General features: G+C 48.4%; 1 protein-coding gene across 1 annotated transcript in view; it reads left to right on the top strand.

Moving 5' to 3' along the window:
- LOC137385093 (solute carrier family 15 member 4-like) overlaps nucleotides 1-13825 on the top strand; it is a 74159-nt gene that overhangs the window by 45932 nt on the left and 14402 nt on the right. Inside the window, exons 5-6 of the mRNA XM_068059851.1 lie at nucleotides 7437-7605; nucleotides 11552-11710. Of these exons, the coding sequence (XP_067915952.1) occupies nucleotides 7437-7605; nucleotides 11552-11710 (328 nt within the window). The remainder of the gene's footprint in view (nucleotides 1-7436; nucleotides 7606-11551; nucleotides 11711-13825) is intronic.

The raw sequence follows: 13825 nt of genomic DNA on the forward strand, positions 1-13825 counted from the left end.
GATAGAGAGAAACGATTTCCGCTGGTGGGGGAGGGGAGTCCAGAACAAGGGGGCAGAAACTGAACACCCAGGCTGTTCAGGGGGTGATGTCAGGAAACACTTCTTCACACAGAGGGGAGTGGAAACCGGGAACTGTCTTCCCCCAGGAAAGCTGGTGCGGCTCCGGGCCAATGAAAATTTCACAAGAGGGATTGGTAGATTTTTGCTCAAACAACATACTGCGAATGCTGGAAATCGGAAAAATAAAACAGGAAATGCAGGAAATATTCAGCAGGTCAGGCAATAAATGCAGAGTGAGAAACAGAGTTCATGTTTCAGCTCCTTGTGACCTGTCGGACCTCAAACGTTCCCTCTCTTTCTCTCCTCGCAGATGCTGCCTGACCTGCTATTTCCAGCCTTTTCTGTTTCGGTGACAGGTTTTAGTTAGGTAAGGATGTTAAGGGTGAAAGAACCAAGGCGGGTAGTTGGAGCTAAGATACAGACCAGTCATGATTTAATTTAGGTGCCACTGTGTACTGTACATGTACAGGAGCTGACACTGAGACACACACGGACCGCACAGTAACAGACAGGAGTGAATCATTCTCTTTTATCCACTGTGTACTGTACATGTACAGGAGCTAACACTGAGACACACACGGACCGCACAGTAACAGACAGGAGTGAATCATTCTCTTTTATCCACTGTATACTGTACATGTACAGGGGCTGACACTGAGACACACACGGACCGCACAGTAACAGACAGGAGTGAATCTTTCTCTTTTATCCACTGTGTACTGTACATGTACAGGAGCTGACACTGAGACACACACAGAGTGTACAGTAACAGACAGGAGTGAATCATTCTCTTTTATCCACTGTGTACTGTACATGTACAGGAGCTGACACTGAGACACACACGGACCGCACAGTAACAGACAGGAGTGAATCTTTCTCTTTTATCCACTGTGTACTGTACATGTACAGGAGGTGACACTGAGGCACACACAGAGTGTACAGTAACAGACAGGAGTGAATCATTCTCTTTTATCCACTGTGTACTGTACATGTACAGGAGCTAACACTGAGACACACACAGAGTGTACAGTAACAGACAGGAGTGAATCTTTCTCTTTTATCCACTGTGTACTGTACATGTACAGGAGGTGACACTGAGGCACACACAGAGTGTACAGTAACAGACAGGAGTGAATCATTCTCTTTTATCCACTGTGTACTGTACATGTACAGGAGGTGACACTGAGGCACACACAGAGTGTACAGTAACAGACAGGAGTGAATCATTCTCTTTTATCCACTGTGTACTGTACATGTACAGGAGGTGACACTGAGACACACACAGAGTGTACAGTAACAGACAGGAGTGAATCATTCTCTTTTATCCACTGTGTACTGTACATGTACAGGAGCTAACACTGAGACACACACGGACCGCACAGTAACAGACAGGAGTGAATCTTTCCCTTTTACCCAGAATGGGACATGTATTTTCATTGTGCCAGTAAACCTAGAAGTTAATATAGCAGGGCGGCGAGGCCAGCTGTGGGAAGTGTGCGAGGTTGAAGAGTTTATTTTTACTGCGGTTTCAAATTCCCCTTTCTCAAAACAGCGCTGATTGAAAGTGAAAGGGGATGTAACTGCTCCGCGAGACTTAAAACTCATGCTTTGAGGCAGGAGCTCATCAATCTCACCACTGCCAATAGCCAATGGGATTTTGGCTCAAGCATTATTATTGGGAAGCCTACTCCGATAGGCCCCATTCTCTCTTCCTGCCTGAGTCACTTGTGAAAAGTGGTTCTGACCTCTTCCCAGTCTGTTGGCAGGGATCAGTGACTCATCAAAGCAAGGAGGCCATTCGGCCGGTCATGCCTGTTCTGGTTATTCGAAAGCTTCTATCCAATTAACCCAACCCTCCCCCTGCTCTTTCCGCATCGACCTGCAAAATTGTTCACTGCAATTATTTCTTCAGCCCTCGTGTTTCCTTTCGGGGACATTGCATTGCAGATCACAACATATTTCCTTATGTCCCCTCTGGTTCCTCTGTCGATTATCTTAAATCTGTGTCCCTCTGGTTACCGACCCTCCTGCCACTGGAAACAGTTTCTCCTTATTTACTCTCGCAAAACCCTTCGTAATTTTGAACCCCTCGATTAAATCTCCCCTTAACCTTCTCTGCTCGAAGGAGAACAATCCCAGCTTCTCCAGTCTCTCCACATTAACTGAACTCCCTCATCCCTAAATGCAAGTTTGTCTTTCTCTGGACTTTTTTATTACTCTTTCATGGGACGTGGACATCGCTGGCATTTATTGCCCATCCCTAATTGCCCTTGAGAAGGTGGTGGTGAGCTGCCTTCTTGAACCGCTGCAGTCCATGTGGGGTAGGTACACCCACAGTGCTGTTAGGGAGGGAGTTCCAGGGTTTTGACCCAGCGACAGTGACGGAACGGTGATATAGTTCCAAGTTAGGATGGTGTGTGACTTGGAGGGGAACTTGCAGGTGGTGGTGTTCTGTAAGAGGTTCCATTCCCGTAACCCCTTACTACAGTTCTTGGACTTTGGGAATTACAAGAACAAAATTGCACACGACACAGGGTTTGGCTGAACCATGAATTGTTGTTTTATTGTATCCAATAATATCCCTGATACAGACACCTCTTTGGTTAGTTGAAACAGAAATAAAAACAAAACTGTCCTCGGTGCAAAGGCTCCTGCAGTAACTTCAAATTGACTCCCCAATTCCCAGCTGGACCCTTCAGTGATTTGACCACTGTTCCCAGTTAGCCAAAACAAAGTCACTACGACTTGGCTCAAACTTACAAATTTCACGCAAAAACCTTGGCTTTGCCCCAATCCCTCAGACCAAGATCCCTACGAATTGGCTGAAAACACTTACAATCACCCACACGGCTGGTCATTACCAATGTTGATTGTAGGCCTGGACCTGAGATGACTAGTCCCCGTCCTTCTTCACATAACTGCAGTTCCAAAACCCTTCGATCTTGTCCTTTTTAATGATGATCCTTATTGAAATATCATAAACACATCTCCTGAAGCCATCCTGCTGGATGGTCAGCACTTAGCACCTTTTAATCTCTTTCCTCTGTTACCTGCCTGGTCCAGACAGATCCACTTAGTGCTGAAGTTATTTCCATGACTGAGAACAATGAACTCCACCAAGGTGAGGTATTCCAAGCTCCAGAGCTGATATACATGAAAAAGGTTTCTCTCCTCTCTTGACAGGAGTGAATGCTGTGGTCTGGGGGGGTCGGTTAGTTGTAACAATAACCTCCCCAATTACTTAACGTGGTGGCAGTTATCATGTGTCACCATTATGATAGTGTCCCAAATTCCTGTCCTTTAACAGTGTCAGTTCTGTTGTGATGTTGAAATGTTTGAAATTGACCCATCGGAATGCAGCCTGTCTCTGTGTGCTTTGTGTTGAGTTTTTGACTCTCATTCACAGTGCCATTTTCTGTGGGGGTTGGGGTTCCTTCCCCACACTCCACAAAGTCCAGTTTTAAAGTCCAGTTGGGGGGGTCGGAATTTCAATCCCACAGTTCCCATGTATCTGCTGCCCTTGTCCTTCCAGGTGGTAGAAGGTTTGGCAGGTGCTGTCGAAGGAGTCTTGGTGCGTTGCTGCAGTGCATCTTGTAGATGGTTCACACTGCTGCCACTGTGCGTCGGTGGTGGAGGGACTGAATGTTTGTGGATGGGGTGATAATCAAGCGGGCTGCTTTGTCCTGGATGGTGTCGAGCTTTCTGAGTGTTGTTGGAGCTGCACCCATCCAGGCAAGTGGAGAGCATTCCATCACACTCCTGACTTGTGCCTTGTAGATGGTGGACAGGCTTTGGGGAGTCAGGAGGTGAGTTACTCACCACAGAATTCCCAGCCTGTGACCTACTCTTGTCGCCACGGTTTTTATATGGCTACTCCAGTTCAGTTTCTAGTCAATGGTAACCCCCAGGATGTTGATGGTGGGGGATTCAGCAATGGTAATTATTAGTTCGATAACGCAAACACAACAGAGGCAATATAAACTATGTGGTTCAATGTTTAAGGGGATGTGGAAATGGAGACCTGGGGTTTACATGCACAAACCTTTGGAGGTGGCAGGACAATTTGAGAAGGCTGTTAAATAAAGCATGTGGGATCCTGGGCTTTATTAATAAACAAGGATGTTATGGGGAACCACTATAAAACACAGAGTTAGGCCCCAACTGGAGTATTGTGTCCAATTCTTTCGGAAGGATGTCAAGGTCTTGGAAAGGGAGCAGAGGAGATTGACCTGAATGGTCCCAGGGATGAGGGAGTTCAGTCAATGTGGAGAGACTGGAGAAGCTGGGATTGTTCTCCTTAGAGCAGAGAAGGTTAAGGGGAGATTTAATCGAGGCGTTCAAAATCAGGAAGGATTTTGATGAAGTAAATAAGGAGAAACTGTTTCCAGTGACAGGAGGGTCGGTAACCAGAGGGACACAGACAGAGGAACCAGAGGGGGAGATGAGGAGAAATGTTTTTACACAGTGAGTTGTTGTGATCTGGAATGTGCTGCCTGAAAGGACGGTGGAAGCAGATTCAATAGGAACTTTCAAAAGGGGAATTGGAGAAATTTGTTTTTCAATATATTCTTTCATGGGAAATGGGTGTCACTGGTAAGGCCAGCATTTGTTGCCCATCCCTTATTGCCCTTGACAACTGAGTGGCTTTCTGGGCCATTTCAGAGGGAAGTTAAGGCTCAACCATGTTGCTGTGGGTCTGAAGTCAGATATAGGCCAGACCGGGTAAGGATGGCAGATTTCCATCCCTAAAGGGCATTACTGAACTTGGCTACAGGGAAAGAGCAAGACAGAGAGCTCTGTTATCAGCAGCCTGAGGGAAGAGGATGGCTCGGTCACGTCTTCGCAGTCCGACATACTAAGGATCAGCAAATCCTTTTATGCTGGGCTGTCGGATGTGAAGCCCACAGATAGCAGAGCCTCCCAGTCCTTCCTGTCATCTATCACAGAGGTCTTAGATGACAGCATGAGGCAGAGACTGGACAAGCCGCTAACTCTGGACGAGCTGACAAAGGCCGTCAAGTCCTTCGAGACGAGTAAAACTCCTAGAAGCGATGGCTTACCAGTTGAGTTGTATTCGGCCCTGCGGGACTGGGTCAGCCCAGACCTGCTGGAAGTATACAAGAGTATGCTCCTGGCCGGCAGCCTGTCAAAATCCATGAGGAAAGGCATCAATACCCTCATCTACAAGCGGAAGGGGGAGTGGGCGGAAATAAGAAATTGGCAACCCACCTCACTGCTTAATGTTGACGACAAGATTCTGTCCTAAGTTTTAGCCACTGGAGTCAAGTCTGCTCTGGAGTTGGCGATTCACCCTGACCAGACCTGCACTGTACCTGGCAGAAAGATCTCTGATAGTCTCGCGCTACTCAGGGATACGATCGCCTATGTATGGGACAGGAGGGTGGACACCTGCCTCATCAGCCTGGACCAGGAGAAGGCTTTTGACAGGATATCGCACACCTACATGATGGATGTGCTTTCCAAATTGGGGTTTGGGGAGGGAATCTGCAATTGGATCAAACTGCACTACACAAACAACAGTGGTGCAGTCTCAATCAATGGGTGGGAATCTGAAAGTTTCCTGATCCAATCTGGAGTCAGACAGGGCTGTCCTCTCTCCCCGGTCTTGTTTATTTGCTGTATTGAACCCTTTGCTGAGTCTATTAGGAAGGATGCGAGCATAAGAGGGGTGACAATCCCAGGCAGTGGAGGCACTCAGGTTAAAACCTCCCTGTACATGGATGACGTCACCGTCTTCTGCTCGGATCCGCTGTCCGTGCGCAGACTGATGAGCATCTGCGACCAGTTCGAACTGGCCTCGGGAGCCAAAGTTAACCACGGCAAGAGCGAGGCCATGTACTTTGGGAACTGGGCTGACCGATCCTTTGTCCCCTTCACCGTCAGGTCAGACTACCTGAAGGTGCTGGGGATATGGTTGGGAAGGTCTGGGGCATGCAGCAAGACCTGGCGGGAGCGAGTAGCCAGGGTACAACATAAGCTGAGCATGTGGGGGCAGCGATCTCTCTCCATTGTGGGTAAGAACCTGGTCATCAGGTGCGAGGTGCTCACGTTGTTGCTCTACGTGGTGCAGGTCTGGCCCATACCCCACTCCTGCGCCGTGACGGTCACCCGAGCCATTTTCCGCTTCATCTGGGGATCCAAAATGGACCGGGTCAGGAGGGACACGATGTTCAAATCCCTGGACAAGGGCGGGAAAAATGTACCCAACGTCATCCTCATCCTGATGACCACCTTCGTGTGTGGCTGCATCAAGTTGTGTGTAGACCTCCAGTACGCAAACTCCAAGTGTCACTACGTGCTGAGGTTCTATCTGTCCCTGGTGTTGCGAAGGATGGGCCTGGTCACATTGCCGCGGAACGCTCCATCCAGTTGGGCCGTGCCGTACCACCTATCTTTCGTGGAAAAGTTTCTGCGGAAAAACACCTTTGACCACCAATCCATCAGGCAGTGGTCTGCACAGAATGTCCTCAAGGCCCTACGGGAAAAGGAGATGGTTGATCCTGTCGGATGGTTCCCCGAGCAGACTGCTAAAATCATTTGGCGGAATGCCTCATCACCAGAACTTTCAAACAAGCACCAAGATGTAGCTTGGCTGGTGCCTGTCAGATCCTTCCTGCACGCCCGACGTCTCACCCCCTCCGCACAGTGCCCCCGCGGTGGCTGTGGTGGGAAAAGAGACTGTTGCCCACCTCCTTCTAGAATGTGTCTTTGCAAAGCAGGTGTGGAAAGAGATGCAGTGGTTTTTGTCGAGGTTCATCCCAAGCAGCTCTGTAACACACACCGAGATAAACATCAACTGCTGCTGGAGGACTATCAATTCGGTGAAAGACGCCCTTTGGTCTGCCCAAAACTTGCTGGTCTTCCAGCGCAAAGAGTTGTCCACGACCGAATGTTGCAGACTGGCACATTCCAAGGTCAAGGACTACGTGCTGAGAGACACACTAAAGCTTGGGGCAGCCGCGGCAAAGGCTCAATGGGGAAAGACCACTGTGTAAGGTCCCCCCCACCAAGGTGAACTGAGGGGCTGGATCCATGGGAAACCCCTCGGGCTGTATCCAGAAAATATGTGTTTGCTGTAAAATGTACATGGAATGTAAAATGAAAGGGAAGGGTTGTGAGGCAACTCACTCCTGTATTGAAGGAAACTGATCTCCTTTGCACTCTTTGTATTGTTTGACTTGGTGCTGTTTGCAACATGTATTTTTTACAGATGTTTATGAATAAAGTATATTTTGGAAATAATAAGAAACAGGGAAAGAGCAAGGACGAGCGAAACTCATTGGATAGCTCCCAAAAAGAGGCAGGATGGGTTCCTTCTACACACACAGGTCTGTAAACTCTGTCTTTGTCCACAGTTCCCTGCGGCCTGGTTGACCATGTTTGATGCAGTGATGCTTCTCATCCTGATCCCCCTGAAGGACAAGGTGATTGACCCCATCCTGATGAAGAGGAACCTTCTACCCACGCCTCTCACACGAATCAGCCTGGGAATGATTTTTGCCATGTTCTCCGCCATTGCGGCAGGTAAGGCCAGGGAATGATTGCCGCCGTCTTGGGTTCCAGATCGCCGCACGCTCCTGTCCTCGTAGAGCCTTTGACCCTGTGATGACCTTCCGACCCACATATCCCTCTTCTTCACCAAGACTTCCTATTCCCACCCCAGTAACGTTGCCCGACTTCGCCCCTGCCTCCCCTCATCCACTGCTGAAACCCTCGCCCGTGCCTTTGTCGCCTCTAAACTTGACTCTTCCAATGCTCCCCTACCTCATCTCTACCCTGGTAAACTAGAGGTCACCCAAAACTCTGCTGCCCGTTATTCTAACTCACACCAAGTCCCGTTCACCTATCACCCCTGTGCTCACTGACCTCGATTGATCCCAGTCCAGCAACACCTCCGTTTTAAAACTCTCAGCTTTGCTTTCAAATCCCTCCGTGGCTTCTACAACCCTCCCTATCTCTGTAACCTCCTCCAGCCCCGACAACCATCCCTAATCTCTGTAATCTCCTCCAGCCCCTACAACCCTCCCTATCTCTGTAACTACCTCCAGCCCCTACAACCCTCACTATCTCTGCAACCTCCTCCAGCCCCTACAACGCTCCCTATCTCTGTAACTACCTCCAGCCCCTACAACCCTCACTATCTCAGCAACCTCCTCCAGCCCCTACAACGCTCCCTATCTCTGTAACCTCCTCCAGCCCCTACAACCCTCCCTATCTCTGTAACCTCCTCCAGCCGCTACACCCCTCCCTATCTCTGTAACCTCCTCCAGTCTCTACACCCCTCCCTATCTCTGTCACCTCCTCCAGTCTCTACAATTCTCCCTATCTCTGTAACCTCCTCCAGCCCCTACAACCGTCCCGATCTCTGTAACCTCCTCCAGCCCCTACAACCGTCCCTATCTCTGTAATCTCGTCCAGTCCCTACAACCCTCCCTATCTCTGTAATCTCCTCCAGCCCCTACAACTCTCACTATCTCTGTAACCTCCTCCAGCCCCTACAACCCTCCCTATCTCTGTAACCTCCTCCAGCCCCTACAACCCTCACTATCTCTGTAACCTCCTCCAGCCCCTACAACCCTCCCTATCTCTGTAACCTCCTCCAGCCCCTACAACCCTCCCTATCTCTGTAACCTCCTCCAGCCCCTACAACCCTCCCTATCTCTGTAACCTCCTCCAGCCGCTACAACCCTCCCTATCTCTGTAACCTCCTCCAGCCCCTACAACTCTCCCTATCTCTGTAATCTCCTCCAGACCCTACAACCCTCCCTATCTCTGTAACCTCCTCCAGCCCCTACAACCCTCCCTATCTCTGTAACCTCCTCCAGCCCCTACAACCCTCCCTATCTCTGTAACCTCCTCCAGCCCCTACAACCCTCCCTATCTCTGTAACCTCCTCCAGCCCCTACAACCCTCCCTATCTCTGTAACCTCCTCCAGCCGTTACAACCCTCCCTATCTCTGTAACCTCCTCCAGACCCTACAACCCTCCCTATCTCTGTAATCTCCTCCAGCCCCTACAACTCTCACTATCTCTGTAACCTCCTCCAGCCCCTACAACCCTCCCTATCTCTGTAACCTCCTCCAGCCCCTACAACCCTCACTATCTCTGTAACCTCCTCCAGCCCCTACAACCCTCCCTATCTCTGTAACCTCCTCCAGCCCCTACAACCCTCCCTATCTCTGTAACCTCCTCCAGCCCCTCCAACCCTCCCTATCTCTGTAACCTCCTCCAGCCCCTACAACCCTCCCTATCTCTGTAACCTCCTCCAGACCCTACAACTCTCCCTATCTCTGTAACCTCCTCCAGACCCTACAACCCTCCCTATCTCTGTAACCTCCTCCAGACCCTACAACCCTCCGAGATCTCTGCGCTCCTCCAATTCTGCGATCTTGCCCATCCCCCGATTTTAATCGTTCCACCATTGGTCACCGTGTCTTCAGCTGCCTGGGCCCTTCCTGAACCTCTCCGCCTCCCTCTCCTCCTTTAAGATGCTCCTTAAAACATCCCTCTATGACCAAGCTTTTTGTCGCCTGTCCTATTAAACACATACTTTGGTTCTGTCTTCACAAAGGAGGACACAAATAACCTCCCAGAAATGTTAAGGAACATAGGGTCTAGTGAGAAGGAGGAACTGTATGAAATCAGTATTAGTAAAAAATATCGTGCAAGGGAAATTAATGGGGTTAAACACTGACAAATCCCCAGGGTTTGATAATCTACATCCCAGAGTACTAGAGGAAGTGACCCTGGAAATAGTGGATGCATTGGTGATCATCTTCCAAAATTCCATAGACTCTGGAGCAGTTCCTACAGATTGGAGGGTGGCAAATGTAACCCCACTATTTAAAAAAGGAGGGGGAGGAAAAACGGAATTACAGACCAGTTAGCCTTACATCAGTAGTGGGGAAAATGCTGAAGTCGATTATAAAGGAAGTAATAGCAGAACATCTGGAAAGCAAACGGGATTGGACAAAGTCAGCATGGGTTTACAAAAGGGAAATCATGCTTAACAAATCTACTGGAGTTTTTTGAGGATGTAACTCGTAGAATAGATAAGGGAGAACCAGTGGATGTGGTGTATTTGGATTTTCAGAAGGCCTTTGATAAGGTCCCACATAAGAGGTTAGTGTGCAAAATTAAAGCACATGGGATTTGGGGGTAATATACTGGCATGGATTGAGAATTGGTTGACAGACAGGAAACAGAGAGTAGGAATAAATGGGTCTTTTTCCGAATGGGAGGCAGTTACTAGTGGGGTACCGCAGGGTCCCAGCTATTCACAATATATATCAATGATTTGGGTGAGGGAACTAAATGTAACATTTCCAAGTTTGCAGCCACCACAAAGCTGGGGGCAGAGGGTGGGGGGGGGGGGGGTGCGGTGGAATGTGAGCTGTGAGGAGGGTGCAAAAAGGCTCCAATGTGATTTGGACAAGTTGGGTGAGTGGGCAAATGCATGGCAGATGCAGTATAATATGAATAAATGTGAGGTTATCCACTTTGGTTGTAAAAACAGAAAGGCAGATTATTATCTGAATGGTGATAGATTGGGAAAGGGGGAGGTGCAACGAGACCTGGGTGTCCTTGTAGACCAGTCGCTGAAAGCAAGCATTCAGGTGCAGCAAGCAATTAGGAAGGCGAATGGTATGTTGGCCTTCATTGTAAGAGGATTTGAGTACAGGAGCAAGGATGGCTTACTGCAGTTATTCAGGGCCTTGGTGAGACCACATCTGGAGTATTGTGTGCAGTTTTGGTCTTATCCGGGGAAGGATGTTCTTGCCATGGAGGGAGTGCAAAGAAGATTTACTAGGCTGATTCCTGGGATGGCAGGATTGACGTATGAGGAGAGATTGGGTCGACTAGGCCTATATTCACTAGAGTTTAGAAGAATGAGAGGGGATCTCATAGAAACCTATAAGATTGTAACAGGTCTGGACAGGCTAGATGCAGGGAGGATGTTCCTGATGACTTGGGAGTCCAGACCCAGGGGTCACAGTCTCAGGATACGGGGTATGCAATTTAGAACCGAGGTGAGGAGAAACTTCTTCACTTAGAGGGTGATGAACCTGTGGAATTCTCTACTGCAGAAGGCAATGGAGGCCAAGACATTAAATATATTCAAGAAGGAGATAGATATATCTCTTAATGCCAAAGGGATCAAGGCATATGGGGAGAAAGCGGGAACAGGGTACTGAATTGGACGATCAGCCATGATCTTTTTTGAATGGCGGAGCAGACCCGAAGGGCTGAATGGCCTACTCCTGCTTCTATTTTCTATGTTTCTGTTATCTCCTTATGTGTCTCGGTGTCAAATTCTGTTGGATAATCGCGCCTGTGAAGCTCCTTGGGATGTTTTTACAAGCTGCTGTGTAAATATAAGTTGTTGTAGTTTCTGTTGGTGATCTGGGTCTATATTTCCAGCATTCTCACTTTTCACCGAGCACTTTCCTCCTTCTCTCCATCGGGATAGGTCTTCTGGAAAACCAGCGCCTGATCCATATACGAAACAATGACACTGTAAGCCAGCAGGTCGGGAATACAACGTATATTGCGGCTCGCCTCGCTGTGTGGTGGCAAGTCCCCCAATATCTGTTGATCGGAGTGAGCGAAATATTCGCCAGTATTCCCGGTAAGAAGAGCAACCTGCAATTATACAACCAACTTTGTACCATCGTTTAAAAAGGGAGAAAGGGATAGACTGCATAATTAACTAGTCAGCCTAACCTCGGTGGTGGGAAAATCATTGGGAAAAATTCTGAGGGACAGGACAATCTTCATTTAGAAAGACACAGATTAATCAAAGACAGACAGCACAGATTTGTTAAGGGACGGTTGTGTCTGACTAACATGATTGAAATTTTTGAGGAGGTAACAAGGAGGGCCGATGAGGGTAGTGCAGTAGATGTAATCTATATAGATTTTAGCAAGGCTTTTTATAAGGTCGCACATGGCAGACTGGTCACGAAAGTAAAAGCCGATGGGATCCAAGGCAAAGTGGCAAGTTGGACCCAAAATAAAAACAGAAAGTGCTGGAAATCCTCAGCAGGACTGGTGGCATCAGTGGAGAGAGAAGCAGAGATAGCGTTTCAGGTCTGTGACCCTTCATCAGAGCTGAACATCAGAAGCTGGATCCAAAATTGGCTCAGAGGCAGGAAGCAAAGGGTAATGGTCGATGGGTGTTTTTGCAACTGGCGACTGTTTCCTGTGGGGTTTCGCAGGGCTTAGTATTCGGCCCCTTGCTTTTAATGGTATGTATCAATGATATGGACTTGAATGCAGGGGGTATGATTAAGAAGTTTGCAGAGGATACGAAAATTGGCCGTGTGGTTGATAAAAAAAAAGCTGTGGACTGCAGGAAAATATCAATGGACTGATCAGGTGGGCGGAATTGTGCCAAATGGAATTCAATACGGAAAAGTGTGAGGTGATGCATTTAGGGAAGGCTAACAAGGCAAGGGAATGCACAATAAATGGTAGGATACTGTGAAGTGTAGAGGAACAGAGGGGCCTTGGACTGCATGTCCACAGATCCCTGAAGATGGCTGGACTGGCAGATAAAGTGGTCAAGAAGGCACATGGGATACCTGCCTTTATTAGCCAGCCTAGAGCTGGGAGGTTCTGCTGCAACTGTATAAAACACTCGTTCGGCCACAGCTGGAGTTCTGGTCACCACACTATAGGAAAGGTGTGATTGCACGAGAGAGGGTACAGAGGAGATTTATGAGGATGTTGCCGGGACTGGAGAGTTTTAGCTGTGAGGGAAGATTGGGAAGGCTGTGGTTGTTTGCTTTTGAACAGAGGAGGGAAAGCCCAATTGAAGTGTATGGAATTATGAGGGGTGTAGTCAGAATGGATAGGAAGTTCCTATTCCCCTTGGCTGAGGGGTCCATATCCAGGGGACAGAGATTTAGGGTAAGAGGTAGGAGGTTCCGAGAGGATTCGAGTCGAGATTTTTTCACCCAGGGGTGTTTGGGGATCTGGAACTCACTGCCTGAAAGTGCGGTAGAGGCAGACACCCTCATAAGTTTAAAAAAAATACTTGGATATACATTTGGAGTGCCGGAACCTACAAGGCTACGGACCAAGAGCTGGAAAGTGGGAATAGGTTGGACAGCTACTTGTCAGCCCGCATGGACACGATGGGCTGAATGGCCTCCTACTGTGCTATAATTATCTATGATTGTATGATACACCAGACCATAAGAAATAGGAGCAGGAGCACACCATTCGGCCCCTCGAGCCTGCTCCGTCATTCAATAAGATCATGGCTGATCTACCTCAACTCCACTTTCCCGCCCTATCCCCATATCCCTCGATTCAACAGTATCTCAAAATCTCTCGATCTCAGTCTTGAACATATTCAATGACTGAGCATCCAAAGCTCTCTGGGGTAGAGAATTCCAAAGACATTTCTCCTCGTCTCAGTCCGAAATGGCCGACCCCTTATCCTGAGACTGTGACCCCGTGTTCCGGACTCTCCAGCCAGAGGGAAACAGCCTCTCAGCGTCTACAATGTCAAACCCCCTCAGAATTTTATACATTTCAATGGGATCACCTCCAATTCTTCCAAACTCCAGAGAACACAAGCCGATTGTTACGTCTTCTTGCTGTTTCCTGGTTCCCAGATGTTGGAAATAATCACACTTTAAAACTTGGAAAGGCTTGAGCTTTTTCATTTATTTGTTCAGCCAGCATGCTGCCTGCTATAGGACTGGTGAGACTGGTTTTTTGTTACATATCACAT

This window comes from Heterodontus francisci, chromosome 28, assembly GCF_036365525.1.
Source record: "Heterodontus francisci isolate sHetFra1 chromosome 28, sHetFra1.hap1, whole genome shotgun sequence".
Lineage (NCBI taxonomy): Eukaryota > Metazoa > Chordata > Chondrichthyes > Heterodontiformes > Heterodontidae > Heterodontus > Heterodontus francisci.